The sequence below is a fragment of the Euphorbia lathyris genome, chromosome 1, assembly GCF_963576675.1.
Source record: "Euphorbia lathyris chromosome 1, ddEupLath1.1, whole genome shotgun sequence".
Lineage (NCBI taxonomy): Eukaryota > Viridiplantae > Streptophyta > Magnoliopsida > Malpighiales > Euphorbiaceae > Euphorbia > Euphorbia lathyris.
In genome coordinates, this window is record NC_088910.1 from 125,871,067 (window position 1) to 125,891,085 (window position 20,019).

At 38.2% G+C, this 20,019-nt stretch overlaps 1 protein-coding gene across 2 annotated transcripts; it reads left to right on the forward strand.

Annotated features, from left to right (window-relative positions):
* The first annotated feature begins 16,148 nt into the window (after positions 1-16,148).
* Positions 16,149-19,980, forward strand: LOC136210927 (growth-regulating factor 8-like). 2 transcript variants are annotated; one of them, XM_066002398.1, is made up of 5 exons: positions 16,149-16,626; positions 16,715-16,897; positions 16,993-17,320; positions 18,357-18,955; positions 19,661-19,980. In XM_066002398.1, the coding sequence occupies exons 1-5, from the start codon at positions 16,365-16,367 to the stop codon at positions 19,672-19,674; spliced, it is 1,386 nt and encodes a 461-aa protein (XP_065858470.1). In that variant the 5' UTR covers positions 16,149-16,364; the 3' UTR covers positions 19,675-19,980. The 2 variants fall into 2 exon arrangements, with proteins under 2 accessions (XP_065858470.1, XP_065858469.1); XM_066002397.1 differs by lacking the exon at positions 19,661-19,980 and having other exon boundaries at positions 16,150-16,626; positions 18,357-19,628.
* Positions 19,981-20,019: the final 39 nt, after the last annotated feature.

Genomic DNA, 20,019 nt, shown 5'->3' on the forward strand with positions numbered 1-20,019 from the left:
TAACCTCATCCATTCAGGTGGAGTATACTCATTAACTATGCAATTATCGGGTAGGTTTTTGGTGTGGTATCCTTCAAAAATATGTCATGCATCTGTCCGCACCAAATGGTAGTGGGTTCTAGCATTGGCAAATTTTCTTTTTTTTCCGTACCATGTTTCACAGTCTGGATCAATGTAGATATCTAGTATATCCCCGTTAGTGAAATTATTTGTACTCCAAATATCCATATCCTATTAAATCAAAGCATATAAACATGAATTAATCAAAATATTTGAGGAAGTTTTAACGTAAATTGCAATCCATACAACATAAACATAAAACAACATAAATAATATATCCATACAAATAATGTATCCATACAAATTACATAAGTAACATATCTTAATCGTTCTACATATTAAAAAACATAACTACATATTGAAAAACAAATACATAATCAATTTCGCCCCTGTTGTCTAGACGAAGAGCCTGCATTTCTACCGGTAGAACTGGGCATCCTATTTTGGCCTCCAACGTTGCCTGTTCTTTCTGGGCATGACTTCTTATTATGGCCACTTTGTCTGCAAATGATGCAGGTATAACTAGTCGTACCTGTCTCAATCAAGTCCATCTCATTCCTAATTCTTGTTGACTTAGGTCATCCTTGCTTACGCTTCAACCTTGGATCAACATCCACTTTCGGTGAACTAAACTCGCGCCAATATTCTTGATGAGCTAACGGTTGGAATGGATAGTTATATACAGACAAAGTCTCAGCCAATGTATGTGTCACGTCAACATATTGCCATAAATTTATGTGTAGGTGCATGCACACTGCAATTGCATGAGAACAATGTACTTTATAATTTTGGAATTTGTAGCATGAACACTCACGAGTCTGGAGTTTAACATTCTGGATGTTGTTCCCTTTCTGTTTGATGGGATCATAAGCTGTCCAAACCTGACGAAACCTAGTTCGAGTGTCGTATTCAATGACAGTGTGACCATTCGCCTTTTGTCCATACCTTTTCAACAAATCCTTGCAAACTGGTGTGTATGTCTCACCTTTATCCTTCAAATTACTAAACACCTGTCTGCGCGAGTCGAAGTAATGCACCATTTTTGTAAATGTATGCTCCATAATGCTTTGTATAGGCATTTGTCTGATGCCTTTTAGAACACTGTTTACACATTCTGCAATGTTTGTTGTCATATTCCCGCACCGTGCACTATTATCATGTGACAGACTCCATTGATCCATCGGTCTCTCTATTGCCCAATTGTACGATGCTACATCCATTGCCTTGATTGCATCCATTATCTTCTGAAACTTCCTTGGTTGTGCTTGTGCACCTAAATAAGTTAATTCAACATTTTGTGAAAACATATACTACATATTGAGATGGAATCATTTGAAACATATATACTAACACGTACCAGCCCGGTATAGAAGTTTTTTAATTCCAGTCTTATGGAAACTGTGGTTGTAATTGCTGACAAAGTGTCGGAGGCAGAACCTATGAAATGCCATCGATTCAGCCCAACCCAAGTTTGGTTGGAACATTGCATACAAAATTCCAGCACGTCGATCTAAGATGACACTTAAACTAATGCGTTGAGTGACATACCTCCGAATGCAATCCATGAACCATGACCAACTGGACTGATTCTCGCTTTCTATAATTGCAAATGCAATAGGAAGTATGTGGTTGTTGCCATCAAATGACGTTGCCACCAAAAATGCATGTTTATACTTACCGTACAGAAATGTCCCATCTATCAATATCACGGGTCAACAATGTTTGAAACCTTCGATGCACGGTTTGAAACTCCAAAAAACTCGTTTGAATATTTGATGTTGTTGATTATGTGTTTCATCAGTCACTAGACAACTAACACATCCCGGATTATAGTGTTTCATGACATTCAAGTATCGAGGCAACATGTTGTACGACTCTTCCTAATTGCCAAAAATCTTTTCTAACGCCTTCTTTTTCCCAAACCATGCCTTTTTATAGGACACACAAAACCTGAATTGAGTCTTGATGTTTGCTTGTATAACTCTGACACTCAATCTTGGATCTTTTGCAACCATATCCATAATGTAGTTTGAAATCATTTTACTATCAAGCTTATTATGATCTTGCGTCAACATTGAACCAAAGCATGTGTGAGGACCATGATACACACTTATTACCCAGTAGCCCAATTTTTTCTTCAAAAGTGCCCTTAACCACCAATCGCAATTTTGTTCTGATTTCCAGCACTTCAAGACTAATTTGTGTGGTTGGGACTCAACTGTTGAGTACGAAACATTTCTACTCATTGAATATTTCTTCACAACTGATTGAACGTCCTCTTTGTCAGCAAACACTAATCCTTTTCTCAACTCTAAAACTCCATCCCATACGCATATCTCTTTGGTATCATTTGAAGCCCCATATGCACGGTCTTCCTCTATCATTGAATATGCAGGAGCTGGAAATGTAAATGATGATAAAGGAGCAATTGCTGGGATTCCATAGTACTCAGGCACATCAGTTGGAGCTACATTCAAATCCATCATCCATGAAGATACAACGGGAATTGAAGGTATTGTGCTATAATCACCCCCTACCATTCCTTCATGATCCATAATCACATCTTCCTCCACCTCTTCGTCTTCATCGGCATATTCTTCATAATCAAAATCCTCCTCCACATCCAATCTATCATCACTCTCACTTTCAACTAGATCATCGAGACCATATTCAATTACTGGATCAGGTTCAGCATAATCTTTGCTTGTGCCCACTTCATGTCGATTTATTTCAACATCGTAATTAGGGAATGTAGTCACGTTGGATTGGTAACCAATATTAGTATGTCCGTCGTCTTGGAAATCGCCACTTGGAGTAGCATAAGATGGTCCGGCTTGGTCCCACTCTCTCGTGCCTAGTGATAAGAAAGATGATGTTGGCTGATAGCTAGGTCCAGCAGTTGTAGACCCATAACCGATATTAGTATTCGCACACTCATTGGTTACAGGAAACATACTTGACATGGGTCTGTCATTGGTTACTCTCTCAAACTGAACAAATAACTCAACAGTATTATATGTTGGTACGTTACTCAAATTATCGTAAATGAATTCAACATCATCGTCGCTCGAAAAAAGCATATGGGAAAACGATAGTGAAGCTTGGCCAAAGATAGCATACTTGTACACGATTCGGGTTATTCTGTCACCACTGTTTAGTTCAATAGCTACTCGGATCCTAGATACAAGATTGTTATATGATGGTCTCCTTCTCAACTTCAGTCGTTTATTCTTAGCCAATGCACTAGACCAATCATATTCAAAACTGACGCCAAAAAAACTCATCTCCTCTCCCCAACTTATATTCAGTCATTCTAAAATACCTACATAGTATACAAATTAAAATAATATAAAAAAATGATCAAATATTGTAAAATATTCTTATAAATTTAAAAAATCCACTCTGCATTTTTATTTTATTATATTCATTACAATTTTATGGGGAAGATTCTTATTTTATGGTTATTATGTATAGTATATTTTTATGGATAGTATTATTTTAATTTAATGGGTAGTAATATTTTATGGATAATATTATTTTAATTTTATGGGTATAGTATATTTTATGGATAGTATTATTTTATGATTATTATGTATAGTCATATTTTATGGATAGTATTATTTTAATTACATGGGTAGTAATATTTTATTTTTATACAATTATATTAAATTAAATAATATATTGAATAGTAGTACAAATAATACATACAAAATAACATTTTATGGATGAGATATTATGTACACTTTATGTGTATTTTGTGTAGTATTATTTTATGGTTATTATGTATAGTATATTTTATGGATAGTATTATTTTAATTTTATGGGTGGTATTACTTTAATTTTATACAATTATATTAAATTAAATAATATATTGACTAGTAATATAAATAATACATACAAAATAATAACAATATGAATAATTTTATTGACTACCTACATTTATTAATTTTATGGGTGGTATTACTTTAATTTTATACAATTATATTAAATTAAATAATATATTGACTAGTAATATAAATAATACATACAAAATAATAACAATATGAATAATTTTATTGACTACCTACATTTATTAACTTTATGGATAATTTTATTAGTAGTTATCTAGTTATATACTACTTGAATGAAGAACAAATTCAATTATACAAATAATATATACAAAATAATAGCACTAATACTATCTAATTACATAAAAAAAATTAATACTATACAAAATACTGATTTAATCTAACAATAGTGTAACAACATAACTAAATATAAATTAACCGTAAATAGACATACATGTTTTTAGAGCAACACAGAAAATATTTAAACTGCAAAAACAATAACACAAGTACATAAATTAAATCAATAACAACATTTTATACGAAATCAAATAAATTAAAATACATACTTGTAATATTTTTACGAAAATAATTCTTCAAGATGGTGGAACGAAAAGTGGAGAATTTAGTTGTGTATACATCCTCCCTTCCTTCATGGCCTTTTCTGAAGGGGACTGGTTCTCTCAAGGAGCCAAGGGGAACTTGCTGGCCAACATGGAGCACGGTGCCATCCTCTTTGCTATTACTTGTCACCAAATCTGGAAGTGGAGGAATGAAGAATTATTTGCGGGTAAGGCTGTCCTTATTCCTGATTTACTGTTTTTCTTCTCGAAGAAGCTCTTTGTTATTACTAAAAGGTTTGAAAGAGATTCCCTTGTTCGCCCCTCCCCGGATAAAGAGATCCTGCTAGTTGGCTGGAGTAAGCCTAGAGAAGGGTTTGCTAAGTTGAATACTGATGGCTCCTGCCTTAGCAATGGCAGAATTGCTGCTGGAGGAGTTCTTCGGGATGCTGGTGGCAATTGGATGGCGGGGTTTACCCATAACTTTGGGACGGGCTCCTCCTTTTCTGCGGAGCTCTGGGGTATCTTGTCAGGTATTAAACTCGCCATTCGCATGGGTGTTAAAAAGCTCTCGGTGGAATCTGATAATCTGGAGGCTATTAACAGGATTTCAGATAGCCAGGCTGTTTGTCTGAAGAGCCAGAATCTCATCAAAGCTATTTTGAGGCTTCGTCCTGCCTTTGAGTATCTTAATTTCTCCCATATTTTTAGGGAGCAAAACCGCGTGGCGGATCGCTTAGCAGCTGCTGGGCATGGGAGAATGTTAGGTGTTTCTACCCTATCTGTTCCTCCTTCTTTTCTTTTGCCTTCTCTCCTAGAGGATAGGATTGGAGTCAGCCTTCCTAGACTGATCCCGGTGTAGGTTTTTTGTTGGTTTTGTTTTTTTCCTTTCCTTTCTTACCAAAAAAAAAAAAGTTGTGTATAAGATAATGGAATAAGAAAAATAATGAAGAGGGAAGAGTTTTTTTTTTTTTGAAGAAAAGAGGGAAGAGTAAGCTTTGAAAATTGAGGAGTTAAGCTTGAAGAGTGTAGAGTAGAAATTGAAGAATAAGAAAGAGTGAAGAGTAAAAATGAAGTGTATATATAAATTGAATTTGAAAAGGGTAAGTTTTTATAATTTCTGGAATTGAATGTGCAAAACATTATTTTGCCCCTTCACGGACTCTGCTTCCCCAAAGGAGGAAGTAGAGTTGGCGTGCGAATCTCACTAAAGTGAGATTCGCACGCCACTGAAACCGGTGAATTCACCGGTTAATCATTAACCGGTCTCATAGCTGCCATGTCTGCTTTTGGCAAACATGGCAGTGACCCCGGTAAATGAAACCGGTGAATGGATCACCGGTTTCAACTAACCCGGGTTAAACTTTTTAACATTACAGTGTGCAATAAGTTTAACCCGGCTCTCCAGTCATCAATAATGTCAAAATAGGCATTATTTTTAGGAAAAATCCAATAATAGAATTACTCAATTATTATATTGTTGAGTAACTCAAAATTGAAAAGTATGTATGGCCTAGTACAATTTATGTGATGCTAGATTCCTAGACCTAGTGGATTGTTTAATTGGTATCTTTATATCTATGGATTAAATACATAGTCTTAGAATAATATATAAATCCCTCCAAATTTGGAATGATGATAGGTGCTCTAAATTATTATACCCAACATTTCCTCAATTGGTCAACGTCAACTATTAGTTAAAAAAACCCATCTCATCATATAGAATTCATATTAATAGAATCATCTAACAGAATATCAACTTACCTCTTATGCCCATTAGATAACCTTAATTTTGGGAAAAATTAGAAAAAATCATTATAAGGTTGGTAGCTTTTTCAAATTTTTAATTTAATACATTAATCAATCATTAATTACATACATTAAGTTTACAGTGATAATAAAAAAATTAATTTTAATATAAAACTCGATTAATAAAACGTTATTTATTTATATTCAAAATTTATAATTTTAACAATTTTAAAACAATTTTTTTTATAGATTTGATATAGCTACAAAGAAAATTCAGTTTTTTTTTAATTGAATTAGGTTCAGTTTTATATTGCTGGACAGAAGCTGTTGTGAGAAAAAAAAATTTCGTAATAAATGTTTGATAAATACATGATAAAAATTATAAAAAAAAATCAAGGAATAAAAATAAATATATATTAACTTATATTGAAAATTATGACTATTTAAAAAAAGGGTAAATTTCAAATAAAACTCATGTGGTTTTACTAATTTTCAGATAAAGGATTGTGGTGTATTTTTTGTCAGAACGAGGATTGATGTTTTCAACTTTAGCAAAATAAGGACTTTTTCTATTGATACTATTAAAATCACCCTTGACGACTTCAAAAATGACATATTTTAAGAACTACTAATATTCTAAGCAACTTTAATTCTTCAACTTTTTTATTTTGAGATTATTTAGATGATGTTTGGTAAAGAGAGAGAAAGTTAATGTTTAGAGAGTGAAAGTTCCAAAAAAGATGATTTTCGAAAATTGAAAATGTAGTTCCATAAAAAACATGACATTGAACAACTTTAATTCTTGAAAATTTTCATTTTCAGATCGTTAAAAATGGTTTTAATAACATTAATCCAAGTGCGAAACCTCAATCCTCGTTTTGATAAAAAGTAAACCACAATCCTTTATCTGAAAATTAGTGAAACCACATGAGTTTTATTTAAAATTTATCCAAAAAAAAATTAACATCAGCTTTCCTACCAAGTTGTGAAATCTATTGGTATGAAAAGCTACTAATTGTAACTTTTCCTGGAATAAGTTTTCAAAGAAAACAATTTTACATTTTTGATAAATGCTTTTAGCTAAGAAAGTTGATTTTAGGGTTTGGTAAAATAATGTCAAACTCACCCTTAGTTGTTGGATAAATTACATCCATGGCGACTTATTTTTTTTGGGTAGAAACAGGAAAGGAAAACAAACAAACAAAAACAACTAACCTGGGATTAGCCTAGGAAAGCTAACCCCAATCCTATCCTCTAAAAGAAGAGAAGAGAGAAAGATAGGGGGATCAGAAAGGGTAGTAACACCTAACATCCCCTCATGGCCAGCCACAGCCAAGCGATCTGCAACTCGGTTCTGCTCTCTGAAAATGTGAGTGAACTTTAAGAAATCAAAAGACGAGCAAAGTCTTTTAATAGCTTTGATAAGGTTGCGGCTATTAAGACAAATAGCATGATTATCAGAAATCATTTTGATGGCCTCCATGTTATCAGACTCCACAGGTAACCTCTTAACACCTAGGCTTTTAGCAAGCTTGATACCAGAGAGAATACTCCAAAGCTCCTCAGAAAAGGAAGAGCCCAACCCCAGATTCTGGGTGAACCCAGAAAGCCATGCGCCCCCTGCACCTCTAAGAACACCTCCGGTAGCAATCTTACCATTGATAAGGCAGGAGCCATCCGTATTCAACTTCACAACCCCATCTCTCGGCCTGCTCCATCCAACGAGATGGACCTCTTTTTTCTGGGTAGATCTGGCTAGGGAATCCCCTTTGAAACTCTCAATAATAGTAGAGAGTTTTTTCGAGAAGAACTCAGCTAAGTTAGGAATAAAAACAGTTTTGTTACCAAAAATCTCCTCGTTTCTCCACTTCCAAATTTGGTGACAGATGATAGCAAAGAAAATGTCACCATGCTCCATGTTAGTCAGCAGTTTCCCCTTAATACCATCAGAGAACCAGTCAATCTCAGAGTGGGCCAGGAAAGAAGAGAGAATGTGGTGTGGGAGAATTTTCTTCCAAACCTCTTTACTCTTAGAGCAATCCCTAAGAGCATGGCACAAAGTTTCATCCTAGCCTCTGCATCTACTGCAAGCTCTTGAGCTCGCCAAATGCCGTCTGTGCCTATCCGAATTAGTAAGCAGCCTGTCCTTAACTCCCAGCCATAGGAAACTCCTAATACGGTAAGGGACTTTGAGGGCCCAAATGGATTTCCAAATATCCGAGGGAGGATGTGACCTGTTGAGGGTAAAAGCTTCAAAGGAAGATTTGCAAGAATAAACTCCATTATTAGTCAGGGTCCAGCAATGCCTATCCATATCTTCCTCTTGATTACTAACCTTCACTCCCCGAATTCTAAGGAGAGTCTCCAGGCTAAAGAAGGTATCAAACTTAGACTAGATCCAGTCCCCCTCAGAGTCCACCACATCGGCAATCCTCCAGTTATGGATATCACTAGGCGGGGGGGAGCTACACACATCTAATAACGGTTTATCACCAATCCAGGTATCATACCAGAAACTGATGGTCTTACCATTCCCCACCTCCAGACCAACCCCCAAGCAGAACTCAGCAAACACGGCGCTAAGCCCTTTCCAGAGGAAGGAACAATTGACCACTCTCTCCTTAGGGCCCCCAAAGATTTTGTCTTTCCGATACTTACCACAAAGAAGGCGCACCCAAAGAGAGGAGGGGCATTGCCACATTCTCCAGAGAAGCTTCATTAATAAGACTTTGTTGTTGTCTTTAGCTTGTCTTATACTAAGACCCCCCATGCTTTTCGGCTGGCAGACGTCCTTCCAAGGGACAAGGTGAATCTTCTTCCCCTCTCCAGACTCTCCCCAAAGGAAATGCCGGTTAATTTTGTCAAGCTCATTGAGAACTGGCTCAGGCAACCTGCAGGCTTACATGATATGATTAGGAGCTGCGCAATTGACAGACTGAATTAAAGTTAGGCGGCCTACCAGGGAGAGAGAATTGGCTTTCCAACTAGCACACAACCCATTCGTTTTATCCAGCATCTCTTTAAAGGAGGCTTTGGACACTCTGTCACTGTGGAGGGGGACCCCAAGATACTTCCCCAAAGAGTGAGTAAGAGGAATGCCAGATAAATCACTTAACCTTTTACAAATTCCTTTATCCATGTTCTTAGAGCAAAGCATCCGAGACTTATGGATATTGATCTTCTGGCCAGAAGCAGTGCAGAAACAATTAAGGATCTCCATAACCACACCAACTTGCTCCTCATTCCCCTCCACAAAGATCATCACATCGTCAGCGAAGAACAAATGGGTAATAGGAGGGAAAAACTTGTTCATAGACACAGGATGGAAAATCCCCTTGTTCACGGCCTTTTGGATCAAGTGAGACAACCTCTCCATAGCAATAAAAAAAATGAAGGGGCTCATAGGATCCCCTTAACGGATACCCCTGGAGGGAGAGAACTCATCAGACATATCTCCATTGATCAAAACCTGGAAGACAGGAGAAGAAATGCAATCCTCAATCAATCTCCTCCAGCTATCTGGGATACCAGCTCGCTTTAAACTATCCAGAAGAAAACTCCAGTTTAAGCGATCATAAGCTTTCTCCAGATCCAGTTTGAGCGCCATAATCCCTTTCTTACCTTTCCTCATCTTCATGGAATGGACCACCTCTTGGGCAATCACCACATTGTCCATCATTTGCCTGCCAGGAACAAAACTACCTTGATTCAGGCTTATAATCTCCGGAAGAATGCGTCGGAGTCTATTAGCCACAATTTTAGTGATAGCTTTATAAAGCACATTGCAAAGACTGATCGGCCTCATTTGTGAAAAGGAGGAAGGTTTTTCAACTTTGGGGATCAGAACCAGGAGGGTTTTATTAACCAGCCTAATATCGTTAGAACCGCCAAAAACACCTCTAACAAAACTGTAAATGCCTTCCTTCACAGTTTCCCAGTGTTTATGGTAAAAACTGGCAGGAATACCATCAATCCCCGGAGCCTTAGTAGCTCCAATACTGGTGAAAGCCAGATCAATTTCTTTCTGGTCAATAGGATGGAAAGCTTCCTTAATAGCATCCTCCTCCAGCCTAGGAAAGGAAACCCCAGATAGGGTTTTATCCAAATCCACCTCATCCTCTTTAAAAAGGTCTTTATAGAAGTCAAGGGCCAGACGACGAATATCTTCATCCTCATAGACCCAATCACCATTGGAGTCTTTAATAGCATCAATCTGATTCCTATGTCTCCTAATAATAGTAGAAAGGTGGAAAAATCTAGTATTCCGGTCTCCGTCCTTAATCCAAGCCTTTCTAGATTTCTGGAACCAAAGAAGCTCTTCCTGTCTAAGCACAACTTCCAACTCGTTCTGGAGGGATCTAAGCTGACAATTCAGACTGTGATCGAATCTGGTCTCCAAACAACGTTGAATGCCTTCAATTTTTCTTAAAAGTTTATTTTTTCTTCTGATAATGTGGCCAAAGATGTTTTTATTCCATCCCACCACATTCCTTCTAAACCCCTCCGCGGCAAGGAGAACATTAGAATGAGGTTGCCAATTATCTTTAACAAAAATTTTAAACTCAGGATGGGAATCCCAAGCAACAAGGTACCTAAAAGGTCTATTCCCTTTAATCCGATATCATTTAACCAGCTTAACGAGGATAGGACAGTGGTCAGAATGGCGAAAAGGAAGGTTAAACACGTTTATTTCGAGAAAACTATAAATTGCAGCAACATTCGTGTAAACTTTGTCCAACCGAACAAACACGCTATTCCTTTTCCAAGTAAACTTGTGACCAGCGGCTCCCAGGTCAGACAGCCCGCATAAATCCATATTCTGCTTGTGATTAAGGCACCGGTTCATATAATGATTACTCCCCTCTCTGGTCACTCATAAGGGCAATATCATTAAAGTCCACAGCCACCATCCATGCCTCCACCATGCTTGTACTTATAGAATAGAGGATCTCCCACAGGCTTTTTCGGTTAGTCGATACCGGAACGACATAAACAAAGGTAACAAAGAAAGGTTTATTACCAGGGTAACAGACCTTACTATGAATGAATTGATTATCCATACTGATAATATCAATATTAACACGATCTGGCTTCCAAAAAAGCCAAATCCCCCCTGCCCGACCAGTAGCCTCAGATCTGGCACAACTCCAATTCTTAAACTTTCTGACCACCTCATCTGCTTTTGAACCACTAACCTTGGTTTCAAGAAGAGCAAAACAAGAAGGATTAAATTGCTTAATTAGATCTTTAACATGGATGCGGGTAGCCTTGCTAGCCGCACCTCTAACATTCCAAACAAAGAAGTCCATCAGAAAAGAAAGCTACTGAACACGGGCCCCTACCCTAGACCAGGTACTTATTCGGGGCTCCTGAGAGCCTAGAAGAGGTGCCAGCAGGCCCCCTTTTATCCCAAGAGTCCGACGAACTATGGTTCTTTTTAGGGTTAGGTTTAGGTTTCTTCATATTCAACTTATTGACTCATATAGTCTTTCCTACTGGGATATCAATAAGAGATTTCAAATTACTAACTTCATTAGTCATCACTCTTCCTGATGAGCCAATGATCAGGGAGCTCCCCTTGGCAACAGCTTTGGAGTCGAAAAGAGGATTAATCGAGTCACCAAGGATGGTAGCATGCTCGGCAGATTCCAGGCCAGGCATGCTTAACTCCATATTCTCATTTGATATCTCCGGATCCTGTCCATCCTCAAGAGACAGGACTCCGAACCTTGACCCTGACCCGGAAGCAGACTCAACACCAACACCATTCTTGATATCAGGGGGCTTAACCTTGATCTCAGGAGCAATTTGTAGAGAATTCATCTCCTTACTGATGTCTGGAGAATGATTCCGAGCAGCATTTGCTCGTGGCTTCCTTCTGACCGACCTTTTGGCCAGCATCCATGGGCCAAAATTCTTACCTTCACCTTGATTCTCCTCAGCTCTACCTATGTTAGGCACCACCACCTCCTCGACCATCTTCCTTCTCTTAGGACAGCCATCATAAGTATGGCCAAACATGCCACACTCAAAGCAGATATTGTGGATACCTTCATATTCAATATGAAAGACCTTATTCTGAATGCAGAATTTAGACAGAAGAGGTTTAGCAAGATCAATATCGATACAGACCCTGGCAAACTTGCCTCTTACTGCCCCAATGGTAGTTTTGTCTACGTGGTGAACTTTCCCAACAAGGCCTCCAATTTTATTAAGGAATCTCTCACTATAGTATTCAATAGGCAATCCTGGAAATCTAACCCAAGTAAGGATTCTATTAACCGAGCAGTCATGAGGGTTAAAATTTGGAACCCATGGCCTTATAGCTAAAACATGATTGGATATGATATAAGGGCCACCATTAACAACTTCATTGAAGTCCTCTGCTCTTGTAAACTTAATGACATAATAGTCATTTTCCAGGTCCGTAATGGTAACCTTCCCTTTCTTCGCCCACTGTGCCTGGATCCTCTAGGCAAAGTAATTAAAGCTTATCTTTTTCCCAAGAACAGTGACAATTAAGGCTAATTTCCACTTGGATCTTAGGACACGCTTGTCTTCATAGGAAAGACGGATCACAGGACACAGCGGGTCCTCTTGTTCTCCATCCTCAATATCAGAGTCAGAAAAGAATTCCTCAGACTCATCCTCGATAATGTCTTCCTCCATCATGGGTTCCTCCTCGACCACCCCCAACACCTTATCTCTCCAGGAAGAGTTCCCCCAGTCATTCTTCAAAATATGATTTTCAATTGTATCCACAATTTGTTTCGGGCCTGGAACAGTACTAGAATTAGGGGCCATAGTCTGATCCCTCACTCGGCCTTCCATCACCATTGTCGGCATACCAGTGGCAGCACCTCCCTCCTTCGCACCATCACCAGGGCAAAGATTACCCAACTCCCCTGAAGCAGGGCCCCAAGCCATCCCTCCCGCGGCAAGCACGGCCATCGCAGCCTGCTCGGCCTGCGCGGTCTGCGCGGCCTGAAGCGGCGCCTGCGCCCTAGGCAGATCCGCGCTAACCACACCCCCCTCACTAGAATCCTGTGCCGCCGCCGGATCAAAATGATCCCTAACCTCTCCCGACCCCCAGGCCCCTTCACCTTCATTGATACTTGCCGGATCCACCCCCTCACCCCCATGGTGAGCCGTCCGCCTGCTCTCCCTTGATCGATCTCTCAACCGCTCTCCACTCCCCCGCCTTTCCCTAGGAAACCCGGCCGCTCTCTCTTCCCCCTCTCCATCCGGTGCAAGATCCGACGCCAGCTCCTTCCCAGCCGCTCATTCCGCCCCTCCCTGCGTCAAACGGCCGCCTACACCGTCTTTACCGCCCATCGCCGCTCCCATCCTTGCCCTAGGTTTCTCCCGTTCTTTCGCCATTCTTACCATTACTCTTTGCAATGCAACTTCTCAATGCACCAAAATAATACATCTTAATTTTTTCTTATTAATATTGTGGTCACACAACTTTGTTTTTACTAATTAATATTATGACTACTTATAAAAAATAAACGATCTCAAAATGACCGTTGGCGATTTCAAAATGTAAAAATTTAATAATTAAAGTTTTATAGAACCTTTTTTTAAGAAAAAAAAGTTTTTAGAATCACATTTATTATGGATCACGTATTTTAGAATTCCCAATCACCAATTTCAGAGATTTCTCTTTACACATTAACTTTTTGTCTTCTAATCAAACAACACTTAAATAACTTAAAACTCAAAAAGTTTAAGAAATAAAATTGCACTGGTTGCTCACTATTAGAGTGATTAAGCTTGAATGAATTTTATGTTAATAAATGCAAAGTAGAATGACTTTTATGTTAGGTTGAAATTAAGTGATTGCAATGTTAATAATAGCAAATTTAAATAGTTATTTATATATAATTTACTCATTTCTTTTTGACAGAAAAGATGAGCTTTATTAATAATCTATAGTAAATGCATTACAAGTAAAAGGAGATGGACTCCTAGACCAAAACCCCCGACCAGACACAAATATCACTGCCATGGCTAACACGTGAACTAAGTGATTCGCTGATCTATGGACAAAATTGATCTTACAATTTTCTATATCTCTTGGTAGAGATTGACAATCACCTATAAGAACATCAATAACTGAATTGTTGTCAAAATGCCGCTTCACAAGACTAATATTTGATAACATACGACCAACCTTTCTCTTCGATCCAACTTAACGCTTTTGAACACGAGAAGGTTTATACCAGGAAGGGATCAAGCTGACACATTAATTGCCCATTCCCAGCAGCAATGCATTGTCCCTCGGTGTCACGGGCAGCAAAGTTATACCTTGCGTAGCCTAATAAAGCTTGGAAGATTGCACCGCCAATGTTGACTTTCACGAAGCCTAGGGGCGGAACGGACCACCAAACCTCACTCTTAGTCGGTCGTTTTCTCTCACACACTATCTGAGCTATATAGACTTCCAATTGTTGTGTAAAATCGCAACAGACACTAAATTTTGGTTCCAAACTTTATCGTTACGGTTCGACTAGAGAGACCAGCATAGAACAGTAGCTAAATCGACGACATCTCGGGGATGATTCGTAATAATATAGGTCTGAAATTCGTGAACGTTTGAAAAAAGAGCTCCAACATTTCCCACTGGCGAAAGCAGCCATATTTGTTGAGCAAAAATGCAGCTCGCAAGAACATGGAAGGAGTTCTCCTCCGAAGTCAGACACAACGGGCATGCGGTACTCACATGTACCCGACCCAGCCAGGACGTGCCAAATGAAATTGAGGATTTTCAGAGAGGCCTTAATAGACCACACATCTTTTCAGTTTACCACATAGGCAAAAGGCGAAGAAAAGGAATTGTCAGGCTGATTTTTTTTTTTTTGTAACAGCTCCGCATATTGAACTTATCCTTTGAATCCCCAGACCAGCTGCAGGAATCTAAAATATACTTAGGGTATTCAACGGGATCCTTGTTATCAATCTGATATCCCTTTCGCAAAACAACATCCCAGATATTACATCCGGGAATGCGGAGACGGCTCATTTTATCAAAATTCAGACTCTCCAATTTTTCACTTTCAACAAAGAGATTGTCAGGTCAGGCAGCCATAGATCCTCCCATATATTAATTTCAGAACCATCCCCGACCACACGTCTAGCACTCGAATGTATAATTTACTCATTAGTTGTTTATAGCTAACTAATTTGATAAAAGACTTAATGGCCGTATGATGTTATTCTTCATAGCTCTTTTTTATTTTTTTGAACTCTCAACAGCAAAATAAAAATATTTGGTTATGATTGAGAAACAAATTATTATAATTATTCGTAAGAAAAATAATTAACTCCTAACAACTCTAAACAAACAGTAAATAATTAATTAAGTATTATTTGTGACAAATAAAAAACTAATAACTTAATTAATAAAAATTAAGAAGATTAAAGCCTTATTTTCCCCCAAAACTTATGATTAGCATCCACTAAATGAAGTGAAAATTATTACTATTGATTTTTCTTTTAAAAAAAAAAAGTGGGTCCAAATTAAATATTCTATGATGCTAATTTTAGTAGTAGAAAGTTATTTATTTATTTAGTAGGTCCTTTATCAAAGAGAAAGTCCACGATAATTTAGTTACTGCATCACATCAAAATTTTCCCATGGTCCCCTTCCTTCCGAGTGGGGTTTAACTTTAACGGCTTGTTAGACGGAAAGAGACATTAATTGAACCAAAACGTCAGTCAAACAAGTCAATCAGAGTCAAACCGTGACAACTTTCACGCAACAGTATAAATCACAGCCAATGAAGCATCAGATCTAGTCATAAAAAACTCAAAAGTCAAACCAGTCCCACCAATCAGATCCCGCCGTGACAGACAGACACGGGGAGAGAAGATTGAGATCGTTAAAGACCGTTAAAGTTGACGGGAAGTAAGGGTTTTGTCAGTATTACCAAAAGGAGTACGAATGTTGGAAGCTAAGGAAGCAAAGGCTAAAAATGGCGGCACCGCTTCATTTTCTTCTCGCTTTTATCAACAACAGGTGGAAGAAGAAGCTGAATTTCTTAAAATTAGTTTTGTTTTCAAGCGAAAGATAAATCGGTGGACGACGGTGGTTTTAATTTTTGTTTTCTTTTCCATTTTCATGGGGAAAGTTTCAGTTTTTATTTAATTTTGTGTTTTGGGGATTTGGATGTTTATTATGGGAACAAGAGGTGGGGTTTCTTCAAAAGCGATAGATAAAGCTAAAGACTGCGATTTCGGGTTGGGTTTAAGGATGCAACCTAATGATTCTTCTATAGGACTCATGTCTTCATCTTCTTCTTCTTCCTCTTTGAGTGGCGGTGGCGGCGGCGGTGGCGACGGAGGGGCGGTGTTTTACTCCAGAAGCAACCGTTTCGGCGATATTTACGATGTGGTTGGTTCTAAATCTCTGCAGCCCTTCAATTCTTCAGGTAAGTTCCCAATTTTTTGTTGTTACAGCAAAATCCAGAGTTGAATTTGGGGGAATGATAATTTTTTGGGGGTTAAATGTTAAATCAGAGATGACGCAATGTTTGAATATGAATATGAGAGTCCCTTTCACGGTAGCTCAGTGGCAAGAATTGGAGAGACAGAATATAATTTACAGGTACTTGATGGCTTCTATTCCTGTCCCTGCTGAGCTACTTATACCCATTTTAAGAACTCAGTCAAACTCGAACACTTCATCTCCGCAATCCAACGGTAAATTCCCTAAATTCCTTAAATTTTGTGAATTTTTGCACTTTTTTTGCACTGTTTGGTTACTTGGGTTCTTATAAAGGTGTTGTCTTTTTTAGTGGGTAAAGCGGGGTCGTTAGAATTGGGGATTTCGAGCTGTAACTCGGATCCGGAGCCATGGAGATGTAAAAGAACTGATGGGAAAAAATGGAGGTGTTCTAGAGATGTGGCGCCTGATCAGAAGTATTGTGAGAGACACTCTCATAAGAGTCGTCCCCGTTCAAGAAAGCCTGTGGAATTACAGTCTGAGTCCATGTCCATGGCTACAAATTTGCTTAATCAGAAATCTCAGTTTCGTAGCCAACCTAACTCCAATTTCTCCATCTTCTCTTCCAGTCCTGGTGCAGCAGCCATGGTGTCTGTTCCTTCTTCATATGATCAATCCAGGTCAGTAAATAACTTATGCCTACTGTCTATTTTGCACGGAAATAGATACCGAGAAACATTATTTCTAAACTAATATAGCTAGGAAACAGCAATGGAAAACGGAAACGGATACAATGAAAAGTGTTATGGAACCAACTCAACTAAAAGCCCAAACTGATAGTTTAAGATCCATTTCATATTAATATCTGACACATCTCCGCACATGAATGTCTATTGGACTTGAAACGTGCACAATACAGATTCAAATTACTATGTCCTGCAAATAACTCAATAAATGGAGCGGCCAGAAATCGAATCCTAGACCACTTTGTCACACTAGGCTCTGATACCATGTTATGAAACCAACTCAACTAAAATCTCGAGCTTTTAGTTCAATTGGTTCCATGACATGGTATGAAAGCTGGTTGAAACAAGTGGTCCAGGGTTCGATTCCTGGCAACCCCCATTTGTTGAGTTAATTGCAGATATGGTAATATGGGGGTTGGCTTGTGCACGCTTCAAGCCCAGTGGGCATTCGCGTGTGGGGGTGTGTCACATAATAATATGAAGTGTGCCTAAACTATTAGCTCGAGCTTTTAGTTCAAACGGCTCCATAAAAAAAAACATTAAGAAGAGTTTCGGTGCAACATAGATTACTGTTTCATTTTTCTTTTATCTGTACACTGAATCTTAGGCCATTGATCCAATTAGTTTATTTTACTTGTAATTGTTTATTCTATAAGTTAGTTGTATTTGTGCAATATTAGCATTAATGTTTGGTAATGGAGTCTTTTAGGCTCCATTAATAGCAGGTGTAACATAAGTCAAATTTCCAGTTAATTTGGTTCCACGTTTGGACCGCTTAAAACAAATTTAGCTCTATAGTTATTCGGGAAAAAATAGCTTTACACTCCATATATACGTTGTATGAAACCGTGCAATATTAGCACTAACGTTTGCTTCCACATGGCCACCCATTGAGCTCAAATGGCATAAATACATCTACGAAAACGTTCCTTGTCAATAACCGTAGGCCTAATTTTCTACCTTATTTCAGGAACTTGGACTGGTTCTTAAAGGGGGAGACAGTTCCTATTACAAGCAGTAATTCAAACCTAGAATGGCCTTCTCTGAAAGCAGAAAGCACCAAATGTGATGAAAACATGTATCATTTCAGAGAAAGCCAACATCTTGATTCAAATTCATACATGGGTTTAAGATCAAATACCCACTCGTTGCAAACTCATCGTCTCAACGATAATTGCAGCCTCTTACTAAGCCCAACGTCAGCGTCTTTGAGTCCCAGGAGCCACACACAAGAAGCACAAGAGACAAGGCATTTTTTGGATGTTTGGTCATCAGCAATGAGAGATAGTTGCAGCAGTGTTGGTGGAAGTCCTAAAGGGCTTCCGGCGTCGTCTCTTAGCTTGTCAATGGCTGGTGGGACTGGGAGTGAAGAAAATGAAAATGGTGAAGCAAGTAGTTTGAGACCAGGTGGTGGTCAGTGGATGAGCCATGGTTCATCATGGTTAGGTTCAAGTTCGACCCCCGGTGGACCTTTGGCTGAAGCTTTGTGCCTTGGGATTTCTAGTAGTGCTAAAGATGATTCCAATTTCACTTCCTCTCATGGTAGTAGTAGCTATGGCAACACTTCTGGTATTGACAACAAGACTTGAAAAAAACGTCTTTGGTTTCATCGATTCGCAAGTAGAGGAACGTGGATTAAATTCCAAAAAGAGGCATTTTAAGGTAATTATTCCCAACCTGGTAATGGTTAGGAAATAATTCCCTTAGAGGGTTTGTTTTCAACTCTGTGATTAAAAACAATCTCATTACGTAAGTGAGCTCGCCATAATGGTCCCATTACGGCGGGCCCACCGCCGTAATGATACCATTATGATGTCTAAGGTGTTGTAATGAGTCTTTTATTACAGAGTTAAAAACAACCCCTCCATGGGAATTATTTCCCGACCATTACTAGGTGGAGAATAATTCCCTTAAAAGGTCCATTTTTGGGGTTTAACCGAATGTGGTGTATTTTATTGCAAAAATATACGTGCTTTACAAAGTTAGCAAACATAAGAATGCGATATGTTGACTTTACTTAAGTGGCACAATGAAATTTTTGACTTGCTTAACAGTTGCTTATGTGATATATTAGTTTGATGACATGACATGTTGATTTGATGATATGATAAAGGATGTTAGTCAAATTTTTTTGTTTGCAGACTTTGTAAAGCATGTCTTTTTTTTTTTTTGCAAGAAAAAATAGAACATGCCTCTAATTGTAAATCGAATCGATGAAATCACGGTTTCCTTTGTACCTTTCCTTTTTTTTTTAGCTTTATGTTGTTTTGGTAGGTGGATGTGATTAATTCGATGTTGATCATACAGTTCGGTCGCTCAGTCCACCTTTGCGTACGCTAAATTTAGCTTAAGTGACTAAATCTTGTTGTCGTTCAAACCAACTTTAATCAGTTGTGTTTTTGTAAGTAAAAACTAATGTTGCTCAATATTGTCAAATGCCTATGTTCGGGTCTTGTTTTCGTAGTTTTTTTTTTTACTGCGGTAACTTCAAACGATAGAGATATATAGTGTTGATTATGATTGAGAAACCATTTTCAAAAGGAAATAAAGCTTTAATTACTACAAACACTTTTTAGACCATAGCTACCAAATAGGGTTTTAATTAGATAATTGCACATGTTGTAATAATGATA

What these genes read in the sequence shown, in the direction of transcription:
- LOC136210927 (XM_066002397.1), top strand. Translation starts at nt 16,365, where the DNA reads ATGTTTATTATGGGAACAAGAGGTGGGGTTTCTTCAAAAGCGATAGAT. An exon ending in GCAGCCCTTCAATTCTTCAG is followed by an intron (nt 16,627 to 16,714) that starts GTAAGTTCCCAA and finishes ATGTTAAATCAG; the next exon opens with AGATGACGCAATGTTTGAAT. An exon ending in TTCATCTCCGCAATCCAACG is followed by an intron (nt 16,898 to 16,992) that starts GTAAATTCCCTA and finishes TGTCTTTTTTAG; the next exon opens with TGGGTAAAGCGGGGTCGTTA.